Source organism: Natator depressus, chromosome 9 (assembly GCF_965152275.1).
Source record: "Natator depressus isolate rNatDep1 chromosome 9, rNatDep2.hap1, whole genome shotgun sequence".
In the NCBI taxonomy this organism is placed as follows: domain Eukaryota; kingdom Metazoa; phylum Chordata; order Testudines; family Cheloniidae; genus Natator; species Natator depressus.
The window spans coordinates 287,389-315,094 of NC_134242.1; the positions used below are offsets into that span (position 1 = coordinate 287,389).

General features: G+C 42.5%; 1 protein-coding gene across 36 annotated transcripts in view; it reads right to left on the reverse strand.

Moving 5' to 3' along the window:
- DLG1 (discs large MAGUK scaffold protein 1) overlaps positions 1 to 27,706 on the reverse strand; it is a 428,909-nt gene that overhangs the window by 117,177 nt on the left and 284,026 nt on the right. For 35 of the 36 annotated variants that reach the window (XM_074963286.1, XM_074963276.1, XM_074963269.1 and 32 more), the window contains one exon: positions 8,342 to 8,468. In XM_074963286.1, coding sequence (XP_074819387.1) covers positions 8,342 to 8,468 — 127 coding nt within the window. Of the gene's footprint in view, positions 1 to 8,341; positions 8,469 to 18,400; positions 18,420 to 27,706 lie in introns of those variants that run through there. The other variant, XM_074963302.1, reaches the window with a different exon arrangement.

Here is a 27,706-nt window from a genome sequence, read left to right on the forward strand (position 1 = left end):
ACTAAAACCTCTCCAACGCATCATCAAGGATGTACAATCTATCCTGAAGCATGACTCATCACTCTCACAGATCTTGGGAGACAGGCCAGTCTTTGCTTACAGACAGCCCCCCAACCTGAAGCAAATACTCACCAGCAACCACACACCACACAACAGAACCACTAACCCAGGAACCTATCCTTGCAACAAAGCCCGTTGCCAACTGTGTCCACATATCTATTCAGGGGACACCATCATAGGGCCTAATCACATCAGCCACACTTATCAGAGGCTCGTTCACCTGCACCTCATGATATATGCCATCATGTGCCAGAAATGCCCCTCTGCCATGTACGTTGGCCAAACTGGACAGTCTGTACGTAAAAGAATAAATGGACACAAATCAGACATCAAGAATTATAACATCCAAAAACCAGTTGGAGAACACTTCAATCTCTTTGGTCACTCGATTACAGACCTAAAAGTTGCAATTTTTCAACAAAAAAACTTCAAACAGACTCCAACGAGAGACTGCTGAATTGGAATTAATTTGCAAACTGGATACAATTAACTTAGGCTTGAATAGAGACTGGGAGTGGATGGGTCATTACACAAAGTAAAAACTATTTCCCCTTGTTTATTCCCCCTCCACCCCCCACTGTTCCTCAGATGTTCTTGTCAACTGCTGGAAATGGCCCACCTTGATTATCACTACAAAAGGTCTCCCCCCGCCCCCCCTCCACCCCCCGGTAATAGCTCACCTTAAGTGATCACTCTCCTTACAGTGTGTATGGTAACACCCATTGTTTCATGTTCTCTATGTATATAAATCTCCCCACTGTATTTTCCACTGAATGCATCCGGTGAAGTGAGCTGTAGCTCATGAAAGCTTATGCTCAAATAAATTTGTTAGGCTCTGAGGTGCCATAAGTCCTCCTTTTCTTTTTATAAACTATGTTGTAAATAGTAAGTACTAATTATATACCTCTCCTGTTTCGCTAAATGTCAACCAATATCCATTTCTTTCTTTTTGCTGAAGATGACTCAGCTGATCTGTTCAGTATTCATGAAGCGGCATGAAGGACTGTGGGAATTTTTTAAAAATTGTGCAAAAATATGATGGGATGGACATGAGGGGACTGTGGGAATTTGACCCCAATTCTCCCACAATTTCCTGAGAGAAGTGCTAGTATCCCCCAACACACTGCAAAATATATCCCAGAAGGCAATGTGCTGGACGGTGGTGCAGGGTACACTGAGATGCCTACATAATGCAGCGTGTCTTTTGCTGTGAGAATGCTTTGCACTGGCAAAGGCAGCCATGTATGCACACACTATCGCGAAACTGCAACATCAGCAGCTGAATGCCAGCACAAATACTACTAGCAAAACTTTCTAATGTAGTCATGGTCTTAGTCTTACTGCTGCCAGTGAATACAGTAGCAAGGCAATGAAGAATTTCAGTAGAAGACAAGGAATTTAAGCATAGGTGAGAAACACCTGTCAGGGATGGTCTAGGTATACTTGGTCCAGCTCAGCGTATGGGGCCAGACTAGATGACCTCTGGAAGTCCCTTCCATCCCTGCAGTTCTATGATAGTATGAATTTTCTAATATTTAAGTGGAAAAATTCTGCACTACATTCAAATGATCACTAGAGTGCACTAAATAACTAGTCTCTAAACATTTCTGTGTCTTTGTAGAGTTCCATTGAAATGATGAGCCAAAAACAAGCTGTATTTTTCTATGTCGAGGTTCTTGTCTCCTGTTTTTCAGTATCTTTCCAGGATTCTCGATCTGTAAAATACATACTTTCTCCTTGCCTAGACCCCTGTACCGACTCATTGTTGAGCCACCAGACTCCTCTCCACCACTCACCTTCAATCAGATTCCTGCCTCTGTAGAGAACTCTCTTGTTGGGATTACAAAGGCATACTGAGTAGGTACCACAAAGTTGAATGTGGCTTTGTATGCAGCACCTACTTGTGTTTCACTTATCTAAATCCCTCTCTGTAGGAGCTCCATATGACTTTGTGAATCCTTGATTTTTGGCCTAGGCAAAATGCTGGAGTAAGATTCTTAAAAAAGTATGTCTTCTCATTAAGCAAACCCAAGTAAGAAAGAGAACTTTATTTTTTCCTAGCTTTTAGTGGTGAAGAGAAGAAAGTAGGTCTTCAGTATGATTCTATTTTAGGGATTTATAAAGGCAACCATTACTTTGGACTCTAAGTGCTGGTTCACTAGGAGGACAAATGTATAGAGAAACATGGACAAATATCAAACACGATCTGCAGGTTAGGTATGGTATCAAAAGAGGGGTGGTGGTGTTAAGCCTGCTACCTACAATTCGGGACTGTTTGATAAATCAGAAATCCACAAAGGTTTGCTATTGTCAATTTTCCTCTTTGTATAAGAAGTTCTGAACCTGAGTGTATGTAGGTACTTTAGAGAGAAATGGAAGGAATGGCTATAGGCCATATACATTTTTATTATCCATAGCATACATGTATGTAGAATACAATATCAAAAGCTACAAACTACTCCCTACAGCAACATACTTCACAATACAGGACTGACTCAGAGCCATATAGAAAAGCCTCCTTTATATGCCAACCAGTTAACAAGATTTTACAACTGTCAAAAGTTAATCAGCTAACTGTTTCATACTGACATCACTGAACACTACTGTATGCCTTTACCTACACATTACTCCTACTTTTCATTCCTGCTTCTTCATACATTTAAGGACAGCAATAATGGCATTTATCTTTGAACCAGACTAGATGGAGGCTTGTTCAACATCGCAAGGTTTAGAGCGAAAATCAAGGTGAAAGAGCTGGTTCTGAGTGTTTTCCTGTTTGTGGGTGATGTGGCCTTAGTTGCCCATAGCTAATCTTCCCTGCAAAATCTCTTGGGTAGATTTTCTGCATCATGCAAGAGCTTTGGGTTGAGAATTAGTTTCAAGAAGACTGTGATCATGTACCAAGGGGCGGAAGAACCAGTCTCTGACGTCACTCTGGAGGGTAAATCTCTTGGTGTCATCGACAGCTTTGGCTACTTGGGTTCTACGATTAGCAGGAATCTTGACCTTCAGACTAAACCGACTCACAGAATCGGAAAAGCAGCTTAAGAATTTCGGGCTATTACAGAGATGTGCATGGAATAACAGCAAACTATCGACTACGGTGAAGATGTGAATCTGCGAGACTTTTGTGCTGTCATCCCTGCTTTATGGTTCAGAAACATGGACTACATATGCTAGGCGCATCAGGAGACTGAATAGCTTCCACATGAGATTCATAGATACTAAGGTCAGAAGGGACCATTATGATCATCTAGTCTGACCTCCTGCACAACGCAGGCCACAGAATTTCACCCACCCACTCCTGCGAAAAACCTCTCACCTATGTCTGAGCTACTGAAGTCCTCAAATCGTGGTTTAAAGACTTCAAGGAGCAGAGAATCCTCCAGCAAGTGACCCGTGCCCCATGCTACAGAGGAAGGCAAAAAACCTCTAGGGCCTTTTCCAATCTGCCCTGGAGGAAAATTCCTTCCCGACCCCAAATATGGCGATCAGCTAAACCCTGAGCATATGGGCAAGTTTCACCAGCCAGATACTACAGAAAATGCCTGAGTAAGAGTCTGAAAATAAAGTGGAAAGACAAAATACCAAACACAGAGGTGCTGGAGTGCGCAGGACGAACACAATTAGAAACCACTATCAAGAAGAGCAGGTTGTAATGGCTCAGTCATGTCAGCAGAATGGGAGGAGACCATATGCTCAAGAATATTTTGTACAGTGAGATTCGAGACGGTTCTAGAAAGTGGGGTTGCCCTTTATTGTACCACCACAAAATGTGCAAAAATGATATGAAGTCATTCAGTGTCAATACAGAAAGCTGAGAAGAGCGCGCAGAATCCTGTCCAATTTGGAGGGAATATCTGGCACTGGGTGCAGCTCAACATGAAGTGGCTTTAATCCAGAGGACTGGAGCAAAGCAAGAAAGCAGAAAGCAGCGTGCTGTAATCTTGGACTATAACTCAGACAACATATAGATCTGTGAAATTTTTAACAAGCTATGTCGCTCTCGAATTGGGCTCGTCAGCCATAAGTGGATTCATCAGGCACCTGATTAAACCTCTTACATGTATATCATGGTCCAGTTTGGATCGATGGTTGCCAATGACCCTCCTACTTTTAAATAAATATATGTTTTCATTTTCAAAGTATGATCTGATGTAACAATTTTAAGTGAAAAAAACTGAAATAATGTCCCCAGGAAAAAAATCTTAAGGGATATTTATTTCATACATCAAAAAACAAAAAACAAAAACAAAAAAAAACCCCAGAGGGTGAAATGCTGGCCCTACTGAAGTCAAGGAGAGTTTTACCTTTGACTTCAATTGGATCACTATTTCACCCAATGCATTCTATTTCAGCATGGCACCATTTACTAAATCTCTTATGAGATACATCAACAATTTAAAACAATTTTAATTTAAACAATGGCTATTACAGATGTATACTTCAGTTTTTCCCTTTGCAAATATTTGAATATATTTGTTTGGGAGTAATGATGTATCTATAAGAGGATAAAAATTTATGCGATTTACAAGCTGCAGACTCATCAAAATATAGTGGCAGCTATATAGTATAGTCAAATCTAATTTTTAGGCAATTTCATGACATAAAAAGGTTATACACTGAGCACAACTAGTAATAGCTACTACTGTGCTTGTGCTCACTCTCATAGAGGCCCAATTTAAGAGCTGCACATGGATGTGTTCCAAGCATTTTTCAAGGGTGGAACAAATCTTTTGTGTGTCTGTTCAATCAGATCATGCAGTTTTTTACATATTTCAGGCAACTGAAACGGCAGAAGCTATAGTAAAATTCTTATTCAACTTCGTAAGTTGAGAATTTTTCAGTAAATAGAATGAGAGCTCAACATTCACTTTTAAATGGCCCTTTTAGAAAAAGAAAAATTACAGGTTTCAGAGTAGCAGCCGTGTTAGTCTGTATCCGCAAAAAGAACAGGAGTACTTGTGGCACCTTAGAGACGAACAAATTAATTAGAGCATAAGCTTTCGTGGGCTACAGCCCACTTCATCGGATGCACAGAATGGAACATATAGTAAGAACATATATATATATACACATACAGAGAAGGTGGAAGTCAAGCCTAGAACCATGCCCTGAAAAACCTGTTGTATTAATTTCCAAATTATTACAACAAACCTCAATAGAAACCCCCTTCATTTGATGATGATTCCCCACTGACAACTAATTTTTGAGATTTGCCAGTCAGTTCTTAATCTGTTTAACATTTGCTACACTTATGCTGTATAGTGCTAGTCTAGCACTTTCGGTGTAGTCAGTTTCACTGTTTTTAGTGTTGTTTCATTTAGCAACAGGGGAGAGAACAACATTTAAAATAGGAAAATGTGATTGTAAAAATTATAACTGAGGTATCTGAAACGACTTTTAACTCATTTTCGGAAACTGCTAGATGTCAAGTGGATTGTGCCTGTTTCTTTAAAAAGTTTGGAACTAGAGTAACTAAAGGTGGTTAAACTGCCCAGAAATGGTATGAAAATTATGAGTATTTTTATTATTAAATCAGTTATGAGTAGATATATGTAATTCATATGCAGGCAGGGAAATGTCTATATACCACTCTGGTTTAAACTAATAGAACAAATCTGTGTGTAAATGTCTATAATCTGTTGCAGTAGAAAGGGAACTTTTTCCCTTTAACAAAAAGAGGTCAAAGTCCAGTTAAAAGGTCTCTAATGGAAATCTGCCATAAAGAAGTAAAACAAAAAATATTTCTGAATTCTGCAACTTGGAAGGGAATAAACCTAATTTTTTTAGTAAGTGTCCCTCATTTATTTTTTAAAATTTCAAGAAATAAATCATTTTGTAAATCAATGTGTAAAAACTGCACCTAGCCTAAGACCACGTATACTGAGTCTCACTTTAGAGTAATTTTTGTATGAGGAAATTACTAATCCCTAAGATCAAGGACTTGTACAGTCCGCAATGAATGATCCGTAATTATATATTTATTTATTTCAATTTTTAAAACTGCAGATAGACCTATCTAAGGCTCTAGGTGCTCTTACACACATGAATACAATTTAAGTATCAGCAGCATTAAATGATTAATTCAGCAGAAGCTCAGCCAGCCATCTACAAAAGTTCCTTCCAACGTCTTCATTATTGAGGAAGCACACCTTAAACACACCTTCTCCAAAAACCCTACTACAAAGATGTTTTTTGCAGTGTGCCTGGAAGGTCACCAAATTCAGGCTATTTGCAAACAAGGAGGAAGCAAGTTCCCTTCTTTTTAAGAACATAAGCGCGGCCATATTGGGTCAGACTAAAGGTCAATCTAGCCCAGTATCCTGAGACAGTCAGGATTTACTAGTCCTGCCACCTGAAACAAATCTGCTGCCTGAGCTTTTGCAGCTTCTGTGTTGGAGAAAAATAACTTTTTCTTTGCCTTCTGCACAGCCACAACATAAAAGTTAAAAATATTTATGGTGCAGCTGTTCAGCCTCTGCATGACATTTCCACCACCAGTGTACCAGCCCTCTTCCCTCTTCCCTCATTTGTTGTATATCATCTGTACACCAGGGTGACCTGTGAAAATGATGTTGGCAAAGAGGGCATCTACAGGCCACTTCTTCAAAGCTGCAGGATAGAAAAGTACAATAATATTCTACCAAACTGTTGAGGGACTGGACTGTTAGGGGTTCTCACAACAAATTTTTTGATGGCCTCAGAGTGCGGCCACCAACTCTTGATGGTGGCTGCTATGACAATTTTTCCTAAAATACTTAATTAACTTTAGGAAAAACAAATAAATATGCACATGCCCAAATCATACTGGTTGCTTTATTAGGTTTTTTTTTTTCCATAATAAAAATAATGTACAGTTGTTTCTATTCTTTAGTGGACCTAAACAGAACAGAAACACAAATAAGGTGCTTTGCATGTTCTTGTCTTTTGTTGTTGTTGTTTCTTTTGCTTTTTTGGTTGCGGTTTTTTTTAATACTTGCTAGCTAGTAAGTCTGCTGCTGTGAAAAGTGATATTTGAATGTTTGTTAATATCAGTTTTTGCAGCAGCAGACTTGCTAGCTAGCTGGGAGGCAGTGAAAAGTGATATTAACAAACATACAAATATCACTTTTTACAGTAGACTTACTCAGCCCTGTCAAGCTGGGTGACAAATTAAGTCTTGGATGGGGAGGTGGGTAGGGAGGCAGCAGGGACTGGGGGTGATCGGGGGGTGGTGAGCCCGGAGCCCGCTGCTGTGCTTGAAAGCCCAGAGCCTGCTGCCTAGGCCCCGCAGGGCTGAAGCCAGAAGCCTGAGCCCCATGACCTCCGGGAAGGTGGGGAACTCATATTGGCTGTCTGCTCCTCTGGTGTTTGTGGCTCCAGAGGGGAGCGGGGCCCAACCCCTTCAGGCGACCCCGGCGGGGCTGCAACTTCTCCCCAGGAGGCTGTGGCTGCAAGAAAAGCCCGTGATGGCCGTATTTGAAAAACGCTGTTGGTAGAACAAGATTCACCCTAAGAACCCTCTGGAACCTTTTTGGCCCCTTAATCTTTGAGGGTAGACCATTAGAACAGCTCCCTCACCCTGACAGGAGAGATGAACCCCAACCTCAAACCACGAGAGGGAACAATCACTTTATGACAAATGTAAGCTTTCTAGGGACAGTGACTATCTTTTTGTTCTGTGTTTATCCAGTGCCCAGGTGCTACGGTAATACAATCAACCAAGCAACCAACCGCCAAGCCTCCAGTTCCAACCCCAAACCCAAATCTGAGTTGAGCCAGTACCTATCTGAGATAACCCCATAGTTGTCATGATGGCCACGAAATCCTGAGCTGCTTCAGAAAATTCATCATCTACATGCAAATTCAACATAATCAGTCTTTGCGTTTCCAATGCCAATATAGTGAGAAATTCAATCAGCTCACTAAGTGACTTGGCAATGCAGCAGAGTGAATGGTACACTAAAAGCAGTGCCATCTTAATTCCATAGTGGAACCCACATACTGAGTGGGCACAGTATCTGATCCAGTTTGGAGAGGGGGACCTTGTATACTTTAGGCTGAATGCAATCAGTATGGCCACAACCATAGCAGCATTAGTGAGCACAACTAGAATAAATCAGCAAAACAGTTTATAGGTCTTATGGAAATATTCTCTAGTATTAAAAATATTTTTAGATTTACATTTATTTCTTGAAACATCACACACTGACATTTTGATCATTTACACATAAAATGTTAACTTTCCTGATTAACTAACCTGAACTCATCAATTAAAGTTGGATTAACCACTCCTTACCTGGTAATTTCCTCATCTCCAACCATTCCCTTGGGAATTGGGGAATATCTTCCTGGTGATGATGGTGGCAAAGATTGTCCCAAGTAAGTAGCTGGACTGATATGGTTATCCACTGGCTGAGAATAAGCTTAAAATAAAAGAAGTGTTTAGGTGATTTAAAAAAATGTAAAAGTACTTGTGCAAATGTAAAACATAGTATTATAGGGGGTTGTTTTAAAAACAAATGTATGTTTCTCTTCAGTCTAATAGTTTATTTAAAATGCCTCAGGTTTAGGATACTGTGCCACCATGGAAGCTAAGCAGATTAATGCAAATTTCCCATATTGCTTCCTCCCATATGTAAATGAGTAAGTCAAATAATTGTCAATTTGCTTGACTATAACTGCAAACAGTCTTTTTTATTTATGCATTTATTTTTTAAACCTCAAGCATTGCAAATAATAAGCACCAGTGAGGACAGGAATTATCTTTTTTGGCAAAGTGGCTATAACTTTATTGAACCTAAGATCTAAAAGCAACCTGTCCTGGTAGCAGTGAAAAGAGGTGGGGATTTAAGACCACTGCTACTGCAGGCTGTCACCAGTTTCCCACCCTTTCAGTACATAGATCCAGAGCATCCTAACATTTCCTAGGCCCACCTGGGCTAACCTGATTCCCAGACCTAAACAAAACCATGGTATCCTGCACAGCCACTGCATGAGGCAATTCCTGGACCTTGTGCAAGTACCTGTAGGTCTCTGCAAATCCAGCCTCCTCCTCTGGTGAAGCTGATGCCATATTCACAAGAAAAGGAAGGGGAATTAGTCCAGCTCCTGACATCTGTGGGAATGGGAGCACCAATCACCCCCATATTCATTTTATGTCCACTGTGTGAAAATCTCATCCATGCTGCCAGCACCGGCTGCCACATATTTACAGATTCATAGATTTTTAAGGTGTGAAGGGCCTATTATGATCATCTAGTCTGACCTCCTGCCTAGTGCAGGCCAGAGACACTCATGCAGTGATTTCTGCATCAAGCACATTCACTCTGACTGAGCTATAGCACAGCTGTTAGAAAAACATACAATCTTATTCTGCTAGGTAAGAGATTGAAGTCCAAGACCTCCATGGTATCATTCTCTGAAATGCTTCCAGTTACACATGCAGGGCCAGTTAGACAGGCAGAACTGCAGGGTCTCAATGCGTAGATGAGATGATGATGTAGGGAGGAGGGGTTTTGATTAGAAACTGGGGAAACTTTTGAGAAAGGGGGAGCCTACACAAGAAGGATGGGCTTCACCTAAACCAAAATGGAACCAGATTGCTGGCACTTAAAATTAAAAAGGTTGTAGAGCAGTTTTTAAACTAAGGGCTGGAGGAAAGCCGACAGGTATGGAGAAGCATGTGGTTCAGACAGAGACATCCCTTAGGGAAGGATCTATTACTGGAGATTCTCTATGTCCCAGTAAGGAGGAGAGGATGGAAGATAAAATACAGGTAGGATCTGATGAGAAACAGTCAAATGAAAAAAAGTCCCATTCAATTACATCATGTAATGGCAGACAGCTAAAAAGTGACAAGTTTTTAAAATGCTTATATACAAATGCTAGAAGTCTAAATAAGAAGATGGATGAACTAGAGTGCCTCGTATTAAATGAGGATATTAATATAATAAGCATCACAAAAACTTGGTGAAATGAGGATAATCAATGGGACACAGTAATATCCGGGTACAAAATATATCGGAAAGACAGAACAGGTCGTGCTGGTGGGGGAGAGGCACTATATGTGAAAGAAAGCACAAAATCAAATGAAGTAAAAATTTTAAATGAACCAAACTGTACCACAGAATCTCTATGGATAGTAATTCCATGCTCAAATAATAAGAATACAGCAGTAGGGATATACTACCAACTCCCTGTCCAGGATGGTGATAGTGACTGTGAAATGCTCAGGGAGATTAGAGAGGCTCTAAAAATAAAAAACTCAATAAAAATGGAGGATTTCAGTTACCCCCATACTGACTGGCTATGTCACCTCAGGATGGGATGCCGAGATACCTTAAATGACTGCTTAAATGATTGCTTCTTGGAGCAGCTAGTCCTGGAGCCCATAAGAGGAGAGGCAATTCTTGATTTAGTCCTAAATGGAGCACAGGATCAGGTCTAAGAGGTGAATATAGCTGAACGGCTTGGTAATAGTGACCATAATATAATGAAATTTAACATCCCTGTGGTGGGGAAAACACCACAGTAGCTCACCATGATAGCATTTAATTTCAGAAAGGGGGACTACACAAAAATGAGGAAGTTAGTTCAACAGAAATTAAAAGATGCTGTGCCAAAAGTGAAATCCCTGCAAGCTGCATGGAAACATTTTAAAGACACCATAACAGAGGCTCAACTTAAATGTATACCCCAAATTAAAAAACAGAGAACCAAAAAAGTTCCACCATAACTAAACAGCAAAGTAAAAGAAGAAGTGAGAGACAAAAAGCATCCTTTTAAAGTGTAAGTTAAATCCTATTAAGGAAAATAGAAAGGAGCATGAACTCTGGCAAATTAAGTGTAACAATGTAATTAGGAAAAAGAAAAGGAGTACTTGTGGCACCTTAGAGACTAACAAATTTATTTGAGCATAAGCTTTCATGAGCTACAGCTCACTTCATCGGAAAGCTTATGCTCAAATAAATTTGTTAGTCTCTAAGGTGCCACAAGTACTCCTTTTCTTTTTGCAAATACAGACTAACACGGCTGCTACTCTGAAATATAATTAGGAAGGCCAACAAAGAATTTGAAGAACAGCTAGCCAAAGACTCAAAAAGTAACAGCAAAAAGATTATTAAGTACATCAGAAGCAGGAAGCCTGCTAAACAACCAGTGGGGCCCCTGGACAATCAAGATGCTAAAGGAGCACTGAAGGACAATAAAGCCATCGCGGAGAAACTAAATTCTTTGCATTCATCTTCACATCTGAGGGTGCAAGGGAGATTTCAACACCTGAGCATTCTTTTTAGGTGACACATCTGAGGAACTGTCTCAGACTGAGGTGTAATTAGAGGGGGTTTTAGAACAAATTGATAAACTAATAATAAGTCATCAGGACCAGATGGTATTCACCCAAGAGTTCTGAAGGAATTCAAATGTGAAATTGCAGAACTGCAAACTGTGATATGTAACCTCATTTAAGTCAGCTTCTATACCAGGTGACTGCAGTATAGCTAATGTGACGACAATTTTTAAAAAAGGGCTCCAGAGGCGATCCCAGCAATTATAGGCCGGTAAGCCTAACTTCAGTACTGGGCAAACTGGTTGAAACTATAGTAAAGAACAGAATTGTCAGACAAACAGATGCACATGATTTGTTGGGGAAGAGTCAACATGGTTTTTGTAAAGAGAAATCATGCCTCACCAATCTACTAGAATTCTTTGAGGGCACTAACAAGCATGTGAACAATGGTGATCCAGAAGATATAGTGTTATGAGATTTGCAGAAAGCTTTTAACAAGGTCCCTCACTAAAGGCTCTTAAGCAAAGTAAGCTGTCATGGGATAAGAAGGAAGGTCCTCTCATGGATCAGCAACTGGCTAAAAGATAGGAAACAAAGGGTAGGAATAAATGGTCAATTTTCAGAATGGAGAGACGTAAACAGTGGTGTCCTCCAAGGGTCTGTACTGGGACCAGTCCTATTCAACATATTCATAAATGATCTCGAAAAAGGGGCAAACAGCGAGGCTGTAAAATTTGCAGATGAAACAAAACTACTCAAGATAGTTACGTCCAAAGCCGACTGTGAAGAGCTACAAAGGGTGACTGGGCAACAAAATAGCAAATGAAATTCAATGTTGATAAATGCAAAGTAATGCACATTGGAAAACATAATCCCAACTATACATATAAAATGATAGGGTCTAAATTAGCTGTTACCACTCAAGAAAGAGATCTTGACGTCATTGTGGATAGTTCTCTGAAAATATCCACTCAATATGCAGCAGCAGTCATAAAAGCGAACAGAATGTTGGAAATCATTTAGAAAGGGATAGATAATAAGAAAATAGAAAATATCATATTGTGTTGAATACTGTGTGCAGATGTGGTCGCCCCATCTCAAAAAAAGATATATTGTAATTGGAAAAGGTTCAGAAAAGGGCAAAAAAAATGATTAGGGGTATGGAACAGCTTCCATATGAGGACAGATTAATAAGACTGGGACTTTTCATCTTGGAGACAACTAAGGGGGGGGGATATGATCGAGGTCTATAAAATCATGACTGGTGTGGAGAAAATAAATAAGGATGTGTTATTTACTCCTCATAACACAAGAACTAGGTGTCACCAATGAAATTAATAGGTAGCAGGTTTAAAACAAACAAAAGGAAGTATTTCTTCACTCAACGCACAGTCAACCTGTGGAAGTCTTTGCCAGAGGATGTTGTGAAGGCCAAGACTATAACACGGCTCAAAAAAGAACTCGATAAATTCATGGAGGATAGGTCCATCAATGGCTTTTAGCCAGGATAGGCAGGGATGGTGTCCCTAGGATAGGCAGGGATGGTGTCCTGTTTGCCAGAAGCTGGGAATGGGTGACAGGGGATGGATCACTTGATGATTATCTGTTCTGTTCATTCCCTCTGAAGTACCTGTCATTGGCCACTGTCGGAAGACAGGCTACTGGACTAGATGGACCTTTGGTCTGATCCAGTATGGACATTCTTATGTTCTTAATTTAAAGATTTTAATTGATGGAGAAACTACTACACCCTTAGGTAAGTTATTCCAGTGGTTAACTCTACTCACTGTAAACATTTTTCATCTTATTTCTAGTCTGAATATGTCTAGCTTCATCTTCCATCCATTAGATCTTGTCATGCCACTGTCTGCTTCCATTTGACTGTATTAAAATGCCCGTTCTTCAAATGAACTCACCTTACCACCTGTCATCATTCCATAAGAACGACCATACTGGGTCACATCACGGTCCATTTAACCCGGTATCCTGTCTCTGACAATGGCCAGTGCCAGATGCTTCTGGCAGTAGGAGCTTTATGGACGTCCAACAGATTGGGTTATGTTACCTAACCATGTTGGCTAAATGCCATTGATGGGACTATCCTCCATGAATTTATCTAATTGTTTTTTTAACCTAGTTATATTTTTGGCCTTCACAACATCCCATGGCAATGAGTCCCATTAGTTGATTATGCTCCATGTGAAGAAGAACTTACTCCCCTACCCCCCCCCCACCTGTTGTCTATTAATTTCAGCAGGTGAATCCTGGTTTTTGTGTTATGTGAAAGGGTCAATAGCTCCTTCTCTATTCACTTTCTCCATACCACTCATGATTTTATAGACCATGATTCTTTTCCACTCCACCCATTTTTGTGTGTGAGGCCCTCTGCTAGAAGACTTGTGGTCCTGCCACACCCCGCCCCAGAAAAGGGCAGTAGAGAGGTCCTCCAGGCTGCCTAGAGCGGCTGTGTGGGAAGCAGCCAATCAGGGTCCAGCAGGTCAGTATAAGAAAAGCTGCAGGGCCAGAGCGAGTTCCTTGCTCGAGCTGGAGGAGAGTGGATGGTGCTCCAGGCTGGCTGCTAGGACTCCACAAGGACAAGGCCCTGAGGTAAGGGTGAAGAACATATGGGAGCCATAGGGAAATGGCCCAGGGAATTATAGCAGCAACACAGTTTATTTAAAGGGACATTGCGAACAACTGCTATCTATAGGGTCCCTGGGCTGGGACCTGGAATAGCCTGGCTCCCCCCACCAGCCGCTGGTGAAAGTGGCCTGGACTTTGAGGCATCCCAGAAGGGGAACGGAACCATAGTGGCCCAGCTGAAGAGCTGGGGCCAGAAAGGCTCTGAGATGGCAAAGACACTGCAGTGCCCTGGGGCACTGCAATATTCTGGAGCAGGGACAAACTGAGAGACACATCTGTTGGACTTTTCCCGAAATCCCCGAAAGGGATTTGTGTTGCTTTTATCTCACAGACAGATTGTGTATAACTTGGCAGGAGGGCTGAGTCATTGAAGACTCACCACAAACAGAGAGAGAGTGCAACCATATGCACTTGACCCGGGGGCGCTTGTGAGAGATGAGTGCGACCCCATTACAGTGTCCTCTGCACATTTTACCAGTGGTGATTTTATATATTCATCTGATCATTAACTGAATAGTACGGTGCCAAAACAGATCCTTGAGGAACTACAATAGGAACAACCCATTGGTTGATGATCCCCATTTACAATTACTTTTCTAGATCTGTCAGTTAACCAGTTTTTAATCAATTTAATCATTAATTATACTGCCTTCCTTTTATTCTTTACCGACTACTTTGTGTATCAGCCTTTCCATGATTTTGCTGGGGACTGAAGTCAAGCTATCTGGCCTATAGTAACCCAAGTCATCCAAGTTACCTCTTTAAAATACTGGCACAACATTAGTTTTGCTTCTGGAACTTTCTCAACATTCCAAAATTTGTTAAATATCAACATCAATGCGTTAGAGAGAGTGCCTCTGCTTGCTATTTTAAAACTGTTGGGTGCAAGTTTTCCAGTCCAGCAGATTTAAGTGTTTAATGTCAGCAGTCACTGTTTAATAGTTACTGTTGAAATAGAAGATAATTCATTGTCACTGTAAGCTGTGAATAAGCCATCCAGCTTCTTTCCAAATATAGACCAGAAATATTTATTTAACACTTCAGCCTTTACTATATGATTACTGACAGTTTTACTATCTCTATCTAGTAATAGGCGTATAACATTCCTAGGGTTTCTTTGGTTACTGTTATATTAAAAACGTTCCTTCTTATTGTCCATAACCCTAATGGCCATAGATTTTTCATTGATACTTCTAGCCTCAAGCTTAGCTGGCACACCTCACCAGATGCCAGGATTCTGCATATCATATTACTACATCCAAGAGCTCTACACCATCTAGACATATTAGTTAGAGACATTTGCAAGAGATGTACTTCCATGTTGATGTCCAGTCTCTGGCCGAGTGGGCAAAAACCTCCAACTGGCTCATCAATGTAATTCATCAGGCAACTACCATCAATTTGTGCGCACCTCACCAAATGGTAACCACAGGTTGTATGATATCAGCACAGGCAATGCAATGGCCACCTAGGTCTAGGCAGATCCTCTTGGTTTTCTGAAAGAGCAGCATGTTGCTCCTCAATACAACTACATTAGCATCTGTAAGCCAGGCATGATGAACCTGAACATGCATGAGTGGGACTGAGGCTGCAGTTTATCAATCAAGAGGATCCATACATCAAAACCACCTATGGAAGGCCATCCTTGATCTGTGGTGCTGAACTGTGGGTCTCCTGAAATCCCACTTGGTACACCATGCCCCATAATCCTCATAGAAATAGTAGGCTTCTGATTTCTCCCATCATTCCCTCCTGCAAAGCTGGGGAAAGGGTACAGAGAATAGATACAGTTTCTTAGCAAATTCAGACTAGGGAAAAGTGCTAAGCAAAGGCATGCTTGTTACTGGCAAGAGGCCTGAGCATGCGTGACTGAAGTCTGAAAGCATGATGAAAGTGAACTTTTTGGAGGCAGAATTGCACTGGAACACAACCCTCAATGGGGTTTGTGGCACCGGTGGGCCTGGCCTGGATTTCTCGTTCCCAACACTGAGAATTGGGGGTTCTGTCAAATATTGATGCACCCAGCCAGAAGTGATTGCACTGTTTGCTTTGTTCTGAAATTATTGGTGAAAGAATAGGATTGGTTTTATGTCAGTGCTAAGGTTGCTGTGTTCTGATGTGCATTAAACCACTTTTAACACATAAAGAATGTTTACTGTATGGACAGTGTAAGATTTACGATGTCCTTAACTTCCTACTTCCTTGCTTTTCAGAGCTTAGGTTTTGTAAATGATGTGACAGGTAAATATACTGTTGTCATTCAGCAACCATAACTGGTTCTTTAAACAGAGCAGTTTGTTTTCAGAATTTCCAAGTTGGCCAGTGTGTGCACGTCTATTTTTACAAAAATCTCTCTCTCACACCCTTGTCATTTTTCTTCTTTTTTTTTTTTTTGGTAGTAAAGACATGATAAAAAAAATTAAATAAGTGGGATGGGATATGTCCCCAGATTAAGCAAGTGAGTGGTGCTGACCAAACTAATAATCTCTCCTGAAGAGCTTGAGCCCTGCTTAATTCAAAACAACCCTGACAAGATTACACATTTATATATGGCTACATTAGCCACACACATGTTATCAGAACCTACGTTCACTTAGCCCTGGTCTGCACTACAAGGTTAGGTCCAATTTAGCTGCATTAGGTCGATTTTATAAGCAATGCGGCTGCACAACCAACCCTGTTCCATTGACCTAAAGGGCTCTTCAAATCGACTGCTGTACTCCTCCCCGGTGAGGGGAGTAGCGCTAAAATAGTCCAGACGCAATGTTGTGCAATTTGGGGTAGTCCAGACGCAGTGTTGTGCAATTTGGCGGTATTGGCCTCTGGGAGCTATCCCAGAGAGCTCCAGTGTGACAGCTCGAGACAGCACTTTCAACTCTGATGCACTAGCCAGGTACATAGGAAAAGCCCTGGGAACTTTTGAATTTCATTTCCTGTTTGGTCAGTGTGGTGAGCTCAGCAGCACAGGTGACCATGCAGTTCCAGAATTGCAAATGAGCTCCAGCATGGACTGAACGGGAAACACTGGATCTGATTGCTGTATGGGGAGAAGAATCTGTGCAGGCAGAACTCCAAACAAAAAGAAGAAATGCTAATATATATGCCAAAATCACACAGGGCATGGTGGAGAGAGGCTACACCAGGGACACACAGCAGTGTTGCGTGAAAGTTAAGAAGCTGAGGCAAGCCTACCAAAAGACAAAGGATGCAAACAGTCACTCCAGGTCACAGCTCCATACATGCTGCTTCTATGATCAGCTGCATGGCATTCTAGGGGGGAACCCTACCACTACCCCACCACTGTCCATAGACACCTGCAAGGGGGGAGGATTTTGTGGATGAGGAAGAGGAGGAGGAGGAAGAGGAGAATGTGCAGCAGGCAAGTGGAGAATCCGTTCTCCCTGGCAACCAGGACCTTTTCATCATCCTGGAGCCAATACCCTCCCAAGGCAGGTTCCTGGACCCTGAAGGCAGAGAAGGCACGTCTGGTCAGCGAACATTAGTAACTACACTACAGGGGTTAAAAGCAATTGTGTTTAATGTTTGATTTGCCCTGAAGAACTAGGATGCATTCGTGGCCAGTACAACTACTGGAAAAGTCTGTTAACATGTCTGGGGATGGAGCGGGAATCCTCCAGGGACATCTCCATGAAGCTCTCCTGGAGGTACTCTGAAAGCCTTTGCAGAAGGTTTCTGGGGAAGTCTGCCTTATTTCGTTCTCCACGGTAGGACACTTTACCATACCAAGCCAGTAGCAAGTAGTCTGGAATCACTGCAGCACAAAGCATGGCAGTGAATGGTCCTGGGTTTTGGTAGCATTCATGCAACATTCAGCCTTTATCTTTCTGTGTCAGCTTCAGGAGAGTGATATTGGGGGATTTTTGTAAGGGAACAGTAAAAGGACTCCGTTCATGCTGGACTGTTTGTGCTTGGCTAAAAGGGATCACGCCGGAGAATAGCCATGTGGAGGGGGGAGGGATGTGCTGCACATCCAACCCAAAACCACAGCCCCTCCTTTTAAATGGCAAACCCAACTGACATTGCTTGCTATGGGAAAGGAGGGTGCTGCAATTTGAAACCATTCCCACATGTTATGAAGGCGGAAGAAGCCAACCCCGCATATCCTTTGGCTTACCATGGCTGCCTGGAAACTGAATTCTGTTGCCCAGCCGTGTGTGATGTCTCACCATACCGGCAGGCGCTCAATATAAAAGGCAAAATGCGACCTTATCCCTAAAGCACATGTGCTGTCTCCTGTGAATTGCTTGATTCAGTGTGAAAGAGTCTCCCTTTTGTTCTCAGAAATGTATCTTATATTTTACTCTCCCTTTTTATCCCCCCTATAGGTGCAAATGTTTCTATGCTCCCCATATCATCTCCGTACCTGAGGTTATCGCAGATTAGAAGGCAAAAAAATGCACTCACGATGACATGTTTTCTGAGCTCATGCAGTCCTCCCACACTGATAGGGCACAGCTTAACGCATGGAGGCATTCAGTGGCAGAGGCCAGGAAAGCATACAGTGAATGTGATCAGAACACGCAGGAGGCGATGCTGAGGCTAATGGTGGAGCAAACGGACATGATCAGGCGTCTGGTGGAGCTGCAGGAAAGGCAACAAGAGCACAGACTGCTGCTGCATCCATTGTATAACCGCCTGCCCTCCTTGCCAAGTTCCATATCCCCCTCACCCAGACGCACAACAACGTGGGGGGGAGGCTCCAGGCACCCAGCCACTCCACTCCAGAGGATGGCCCAAGCAACAGAAGGCTGTCATTCAAACAGCTTTGATTTGTAGTGTGGCTACAATAAGCAATGTGGCCTTGTCCCTCCCTCCTCCCCGACCCCACCGAGGCTACCTTGTCAGTGATCTCCCTTTTTAAAAAATAAAGAAAGAATGCATGGATTCAAAACAATACGGACTTTATTTCCTTTGCCAGCTATGGTCGAAGTGGGGTGCGGGATTGGCTTACAGGGAAGTAAATTCAACAAAGGGGGTGGTTTTGCATCAAAGAGAAATGGACATAACTGTCACACTGTAGCCTGGCCAGTCATGAAACTATTTTTCAAAGCCTCTCTGATGCGCAGCGTGCCTAGCTGTGCTCTTCTAATGGCCCTGGTGTCTGGCTGCTCAAAATTGGCCGACAGGTGATTTGCCTCAACCTCCCACCCCACTATAAATGTCTCCCCCTTACTCTCACAGATATTGTGGAGCACACAGTAAGCAGCAATAACAATGAGAATATTGGTTGCGCTGAGGTCTAACCTAGTCAGCAAACAGCGCCAGCGAGCTTTTAAATGTCCAAAGGCACATTCTACCACCATTCTGCACTTACTCAGCCTATAGTTGAACTGCTCCTTACTACTGTCCATGCTCCCTGGGTACGGCTTCATGAGCCATGGGAGCAAGGGGTAGGCTGGGTCCCCAAGGATAATTATTGGCATTTCAACATCCCAAATGATAATTTTCTGGTCTGGAAAGTAAGTCCCGTCTTGCAGCTGTTCGAACAGCCCTGAGTTCCTAAAGATGCGTGCGTCATGCACATTTCCCGGCCATCCCACATTGATGTCGGTGAAACGTCCCTTGCGATCCACCTCAGCTTGCAGCACCATTGAGAAGGTTTATGTACTGTTTAGCAAGGTGGTCTGGTGCTAAGATAGGGATATGCGTTCCGTCTATCGCCCCACCACAGTTAGGGAACCCCACTGCAGCAAAGCCATCCAGTATGACCTGCACATTTCCCAGAATCACCACCCTTGTTAGCAGAAGTTCACTGATTGCATTTGCTACTTGGATCACAGCAGCCGCCACAGTAGATTTGCCCACTCCAAATTGATTCCTGACTGACCGGTAGCAGTCATGTGTTGCAAGCTTCCACAGGGCTATCGCCACTCACTTCTCAACTGTTAGGGCAGCTCTCATCTTGGTATTCCTGCGCTTCAGGGCAGGGAAAGCAACTGACAAAGTTCCATTCAAGTGGCCTTACGCATGCAAAAGTTTCGCAGCCACTGTGAATCATCCCATACCTGCAACACTATGCAGTCCCACCAGTCTGTGCTTGTTTGCCAGGCCCAGAATTGGCGTTCCACTGTATCAACCTGCCCCACTGCCGCCATGATGTCCCAATTGGCACATCCCGTGCTTTCAGGAACATCTGTGTCCATGTCCTCCTCATAATTGTCCTTGTGCTGGCATCCCCTAGCCAGATTCTGCACATACTGCAGGATAATGTGCGAGGTGTTTACAATGCTCACAACAGCAGCAGTGAGCTGAGCGGGCTCCATGCTTGCCATGGTATGGCGTCTGCACGGGTAACCCAGGAAAAAAGGCACGAAACGATTGTTTGCCGTTGCTTTCATGGAGGGAGGGAGGGAAGGAAGGAGGGGAGACTGACGACATGTACCCAAAACCACCCACGACAATGTTTTTGCCCCATCAAACATTGGGAGCTTAACTCAGAATTCCAATGGGCAGCGGGGACTGTGGGATAGCTACCCACAGTGCACCACTCCATGAGTCAATGCTAGCCACGGTATTGAGGACGCACTCCACTGACCTACTGCGCTTAGTGGGGAAATACACAATCAACTGTATAAAATCGATTTCTAAAGATAGACTTCTATAAAATCGACCTAATTTCATAGTGTAGACATACCATTAGAATGTTAACTGCTCTTAAAAAGTCTTAGCGAATTAAAGCAAATCCACAAGGATGTTGATACTTTGGAGAGGGTTCAGAAAAGAGCCATAAAATGATTAAAGAATTAGAAAACATACCTTATTATGATAAACTCAAGAAGCTCAATCTATTTAGCTTAAGAAAGAGAAGGTTAAGGGGTGACCTGATAACAGTCTCAAAGTACCTACATGGGGAACAAATATTTGATAATGGCCTCTTCAATCTAATGGAGAAAGGTACAACAAGATCCAATGAAGCAAAACAAATGCAGACTACAAATAAGTAGGGCTGTCAAGAGATTAAAAAAATTAATCGCGATTAATCACGCGATTTAAAAAATTAATCACGATTACTCGCACTATTAAATAGTAATAGAATACAATATAATTTAAATATTTGTGGATGTTTTCTACATTTTCGAATATATTGATTTCAATTACAACACAGAATACAAAGTGTACTGTCCTCACTTTATATTTATTTTTTATTACAAATATTTTCACTGTAAAAACACAAGAACTAGTATTTTTCAATTCACCTAATACAAGTACTGTAGTGCAATCTCTTTATCATGAAAGTTGAACTTACAAATGTAGAATTATGTTAAAAAAAACCCCTGCATTCAAAATTAAAACAATGTAAAACTTTAGAGCCTACAAGTCCACTCAGTCCTATTTCTTGCTCAGCCAATCGCTTAGACGAACAAGTCTGTTTACATTTGCAGGAGATAATGTTGCCTGCTTCTTGTTTACAGTGTCATCTGAAAATGAGAACAGGCGTTTGCGTGGAACTGTTGTAGCCGGTGCTGCAAGATATTTACATGCCAGATGCGCTAAAGATTCGTATGTCCCTTCATGCTTCAACCACCATTCCAGAGGACATGCATCCATAGTGATGATGGGTTCCGCCTGATAACTACCTAAAGCAGTGCAGACAGACACATGTTCATTTTCATCATCTGAGTCAGATGCCACTAGCAGAAGGTTGATTTTCTTTTTTGGTGGTTTGAGTTCTGTAGTTTCCGCAGCGGAATGTTGCTATTTTAAGACTTCTGAAAGCATGCTCCACACCTCATCCCTCTCAGATTTTGGAAGGCACTTCAGATTCTTAAACCTTGGGTCGAGTGCTGTAGCTATCTTTAGAAATCTCACACTGGTACCTTCTTTGCTTTTTGTCAAACCTATTCTTAAAATGAACAAGTGCTGAGTCATCATCCGAAACTACTATAACATGAAATATATGGCAGAACGCGGATAAAACAGAGCCGGAGACGTACAATTCTCCCCCAAAGAGTTCAGTCACAAATTTAATTAATGCATTATTTTTTTAATGAGCATCATCAGCATGGAAATATGTCCTCTGGGATGGTGGCCGAAGCATGAAGAGACATACGAATGTTTAGCATATCTGGCACTTAAATACCTTGCAATGACGGCTACAAAAGTCCCATGCGAACTCCTTTTCTCACTTTCTGGTGACATTTTAAATAAGAAGTAGGCAGCATTATCTCCTGTAAATGTAAACAAACTTGTCTGTCTTAACGATTGGCTGAACAAGAAGTAGGACTGAGTAGATTTATAGGCTCTGGAGTTTTGCATTGTTTTGTTTTTTAGTGCAGTTATGTAACAAATAAAAATCTACATTTGTAAGTTGCACTTTCACAATAAAGAGATTGCACCACAGGATTTGTATGAAGAGAATTGAAAAATACTATTTTATCATTTTTACAGTGCAAATATTTATAATCAAAATAATACTATAAAGTGAGCATTGTACACTGTATTCTGTGTTGTAACTGAAATCAATATATTTGAAAATGTAAAACATCCAAAAATATTTAATAAATTTCAATTGTTATTCTATTGTTTAACAGTGTAATTAAAACTGCAATTAATCGTGAAATTCTTTGGGGAAGGGACTGTCTTTTTGTTATGTGTTTGTACAGTGCCTAGAACAATGGGGCCCTGAACCATGACTGGGACTCCAAGGCGATATTGCAATAAAAAGATAAATACTAAGTAATAATGATTAAAAACCTGGTGCAAAGAGGAGGCATCAGAAAAGTCATGGTAAGCTCCAGTGCAGCTTATATTTTCAGTAGTAGTATTATCATAGCACATAAGAGCCCCAGTCATAGCCCAGAACCCCACTGCACTAAACCAGTGGCTCTCAACCTTTCCAGATTACTGTATCCCATTCAGGAGTCTGATTTGTTTTGCATATGCCCCAAGTTTCACTTTACTTACTTACAAAATCAGAAATAAAAATACAAAAGTGTCACAGCACACTATTACTGAAATATTGCTTACTTTCTCATTTTTACCATACAATTGCAAATTAAATCAATTTGAATATAAATATTATACTTACATTTCAGTGTATAGTATACAGAGCTGTATAAACAAGTCATTGTCTGTATGAAATTTTAGTTTGTACTGACTTCGTTAGTGCTTTTTATGTAGCCTTGTAAAACTAGGCAAATATCTAGATGAATTGATGTACCCCCTGGAAGACCTGTGCGTACCCCTGGTTGAGAACCACTGCAGTAGACGCTGTACGAACAGAACAAAAACACCGTCCCTATCCTAGACAGCTTAAAATCTAAGAGTAAGATTAAGAGTAATAGTTTACAATATAAGAGACAACAGATGGAGAAATACAAGGAAATGACAACAATATTGATCAGCATGACAAGCAATGGTCTCAGCACAACAGCAGTCTACCGTTGTCAGTTTTTTTGTAGGCATAGAAATGCCCTTGCTACCTCCCTATGCATTTGAGTCAGGGGTCACAGCAAGCTCATACTTTTCCCCTCAAGCATTTGAAATCAAGAGGGAACTGTAAGAGTGAGGAACTGTTGGACAGGGAAGGCAATTTGAGCATTTAATTGTCTGACTGATTGGTGGTGGGTTATGCTGAATTGCACTGTTGCATTTTAGTTTCATCGGGGTATTATTTATGATGTATTTTCAAGTTATGGGAAGGGATCCCAGAGAGTATGGATAGCTGCCCCTTTTAAAACATATAAACACTAGAGCTCAGATACATAAGTACACACTACATTGCATTGTTTTGAAGGAGCTTGGGGCAGAGAGAGGGAAATTTGACAATACAGTTTTCTTCTGAAATAGCAAGAAATTAGATTCAAATGGAAAACAAAGATTTTTTTCCCTACTGAGGTGTATTGTGGTCACTCACAAAGGCCCAATCAGGATCCAGACCCCTGCTGACTGTCCTGGCCTGAACCTAATTTACATTGGCCTCACCATTTTTGTAAGTATGATTGACCAAGCAGACATCACTGCAGGCTGGGCCACAGAACAAATTAATAATTATAAGAATAGGTGACTACATAAAATGACTATATCAACAAGCCTCACTGCTACACTTCTAGCCATTGTCAACTGGCAATTTCCTGTAGGCATGATGGGGAGAAACAAGTTTTGAGGAGAGAATTAAAGGAGAGCCCAATAGCTTTAACAGACTAGATTGGGATGACATTCCAAGCATAAAGAAGGCACACAGATATCTGAAGGAGAAGCTTAGAAGCTGCGGGCCTGCCGCAGACTCTGGCCTGTTAGATTGGCATCGGCCTCGGAGGAGAGCCAGGCTTACTCTCAGACTCCGAGAACTCCTCCTCCCTAGGAGACCAGGGTGGAGCCGTCGCAGTCACATACTGGTGGCTATGTAGGCTGGAGATCGGTGCCACACCGGGGACCGGTGCCGTGGGACCAGGAACTGGTGTTGCAATGCCAGGGACATGTTACATGGTGCCGGAGACCAGTGCTGGGATGGTGGAGACTGGTGGGCTGAGGAACGCTGTCTTGGTGATGGGGAGCATTAAGCTGGTGATCAGTGCCACTATGCTGATCGGTGCTGCATCGAAGGCCAAGATGGTGGCCTCATTGACAGTTCCCCCTTAGAGGGGACTGCCCTTGAGGATTCCCCCAAAGTCGGGCCCATGTCTCGAGGTGATATGGGGAGAGACCATTGTGGCTTGAAAGGCATCTGGCATCAAGGAGGCCAAGAGATGTAGTGGACCCCAACCGCTCCCAGGAGTCAGTGGCAGTTCCTGAATTGGGCTCTGTGCCACAGGTGGCATCCCCTCCACCAAGCACAGCTCCGGGGATGACGAATGGCTCAGCACGGGTCTCGGCTCATTTGGGGACTCCTGTGTAGCTGTCCGTGGTGCTGGCGAGCGGCCTTTATCTGTGACCATGACTTCTTATGCCTCTTCTTGGGCATGGGAGAAAGGCAGCGGTGCCAGGAAGGGCCCGGTGCTGGTGGAGCACTCCTCACCAATACCGATGTGCTCAGTGCCGAGTCGGAGGGGCATGGTTCCAACACGGGGCGCGGGCAGCCTCCGTCAACAGGACTTTCAGCCAAATGTCCCCGTCTTTAAGAGTGCAAGGTCTGAAGCTCTTACAGATCCTGCACTTCTCTTTAAGGCAGCTTGTGTGTGGGTCACTCACTGACATCTGCTTATGACATGCTGCACACGGCTTAAACCCCGAGGACCAGGGCATGCCCACACCTTGGGGCTATGTCCCTGATAAGACTCCAACTACTAACTAACTAAGTAAATACAACACTATAACTAGAACTAACTAGAAGAAAAAAAATCAAAGAATCCAAAAATGAAGACCACTATGGGAGCTTACGAGAGCAAGGAGTGTTCCAACAACTGTCACAGGCAGCAAGAAGGAACTGAGAGGACATGAGGCCAGTTCTGCCCAATATACCGGTGCATGAGTGCAGGGCTCCAGGGGGTGCCAGAGCTGGCCCACTAAGGGAAAGACATCTGGACAGTAAAGCTATCTATCCTCCCTAGTGGCAAGAGGCTTTGGGAAGAAGACAGGTATATGAACAGTATGATTTATATAGAATACTGATATCACTTTGGGGGTGAATTTTGGGTAAATCTTAGGGAAACTTTGTCCCTATGGAAGACCATGTAAGGCAGAATCAACCACGAGTGCCCCAAGATCACCTGGGCTAGAGTGATGGCCATCAGAATGGAAAATTTCTTATGGATAATTTGCTTTCTGCTAGCACCGTCTCCCACAATTCTGGACTGGATCAGCATTTTGGCTTCACATGGTCTGGCCATGCCCCAACTGCTCCTACTTGCTGCCTGATGAGTTTTTCCCAAGCTGTAAAACTTGAATACCATTAACAACAAATATTCCAGAGATTACAAAACACTGTATACATCAGACCAAGGAAGGCTGTCATATGATAATGACGCCAATGAATATCTCACCCTTGAGCACCTTCCTGCCAAAGGAGGCCTCTACAGAAGATAGAAGGTACAACTTGTAGTGCTTACTGAAGGTGCTTCACTATGATCAAGTGGCCACTTTGCACATTTCCGAAGTAGATGCACTTACTCATTCAGCCCATGAGGTTGCTAAGGCTTCCACAATAAATAGTCTAATCCATCTAGCAATGGAAGTCTTGAAAACTCAGAGTCCCTGGCATTTTGGGTGGAAGGACATGAATATGGAGCCTGATCTTCTCATGGATTCTGTACGCATGAGACAGATGTTCAACGTCCTCCCGACAACTAAGGTATGCCATGCCTTTTCAGTTGGATGTTGTGGTTTTGGACAGAATGATGGGAGCACAGCCTCTTGGAAAGTGCGATAGGAGGAATTTACCTTACAAAGAATGGATTCTTGGTGTCTTGAGCACCACCTTGTCCTCATGGAACATGCAATAAGGCTGACAGCTGCAATACTCACCTGGCAGATGTGACAGCTACTAAGAAACAAGTCTTGATGGATAAATGAAAGGCTGACATTGAAGTCAGAGGCTCAGAGGGATGCCTTGTGAGAGCCCTCAGAACTTGCAGAAGATCCCATTTTGGGAAGAGTGGGCTGGCTACCAGTCTGTCTATTCAGACTGCTCAAAGGAATCTGGCTGCCCATGGATGTACTGCCAAAGAGCCCAAGTATCTTATGAACAGCATGCTACTAAGACCAGACAGCTGATGCACAACGATACTGGGCTGAAGGTATCGGTCTATGCCTTCTTGAAGGAAGTCCAGAATGGTTAGAATGCCAGGATTTCTGGGATTTGCATTGTGCTCTTGGCACCAGTTGTTGAATCAGGAACACAGAAAGGCACATGCTTTTAATGTTGATACTCTCCTAGCTGAGAACAATGTCTTAAAGACTCTGGGGGACAGACTGAGACTTTCTCGTGCTTCCCTCTCACTAGCCAGGCTGTTAGTTGAAGCCATTTCAGGTCTGGATGAAGAAAAGGACCTTGGAGAGAGGACATCTGGTCTTCACAGAAACAGTGGAGGCTCAGGGAGGGTTTAAACCCCCAAACACGTAAACAAGCCAGGGAGGACAAATATCAAGGAGCTAGAACATTGCTCCCACTGCCCAAAAAGCTAGACAGAAAAATATAAATAGAAAGAGCAAAAGAAACTTCCACTGTCTGCTGCGGCAGAGTCAGAGAATCTGGCAGCAAACAGGAATTTAGGGGGTGTGGCCAGACCGTGAGGTGTCAAAATGTCAATCCACCTGCATGAGCTGCAGACAGAAAAGCAGCCCAGACATCCAGAATGTGGGAGGGCTAAACAGCATGTAGCTAAAGCTTCAAAAGGAGCCCTCATTTCAAACGGAAAATGAAGTGTAAATTTTTAACAGTGAGTAATGCTACTGGAACCATTTACCAAGGGTTGCGGTGGAGTCTCCATCACTGACAATTTTAAAATCAAGATTGGATGTTTTTCTAGAAGTTATTTTGAGGAAGTTGCATGGCGTATGTTGTACAGGAGGTCAGACTAGACAATCATAATGGTCCTTTCTGGCCTTAGAATCTATGATTCTGTAACAGCTGAGAGGACTAGATTGAGGTCCCAAGTTGGGACAGGTTTCAGTACTGGGGGAAAGGTTTTAATGATAGCATTTAAAAAACATATTGTCATCAGATGGGTAAAGATCGAGTGGCTGTCAACCAGCGGGCAACAGGCACTGATAGCTACCAAGTGTACCTGTAGGGAGCTAAGGAATAGACCTGAAATCTTTAAGGAAAGAAGC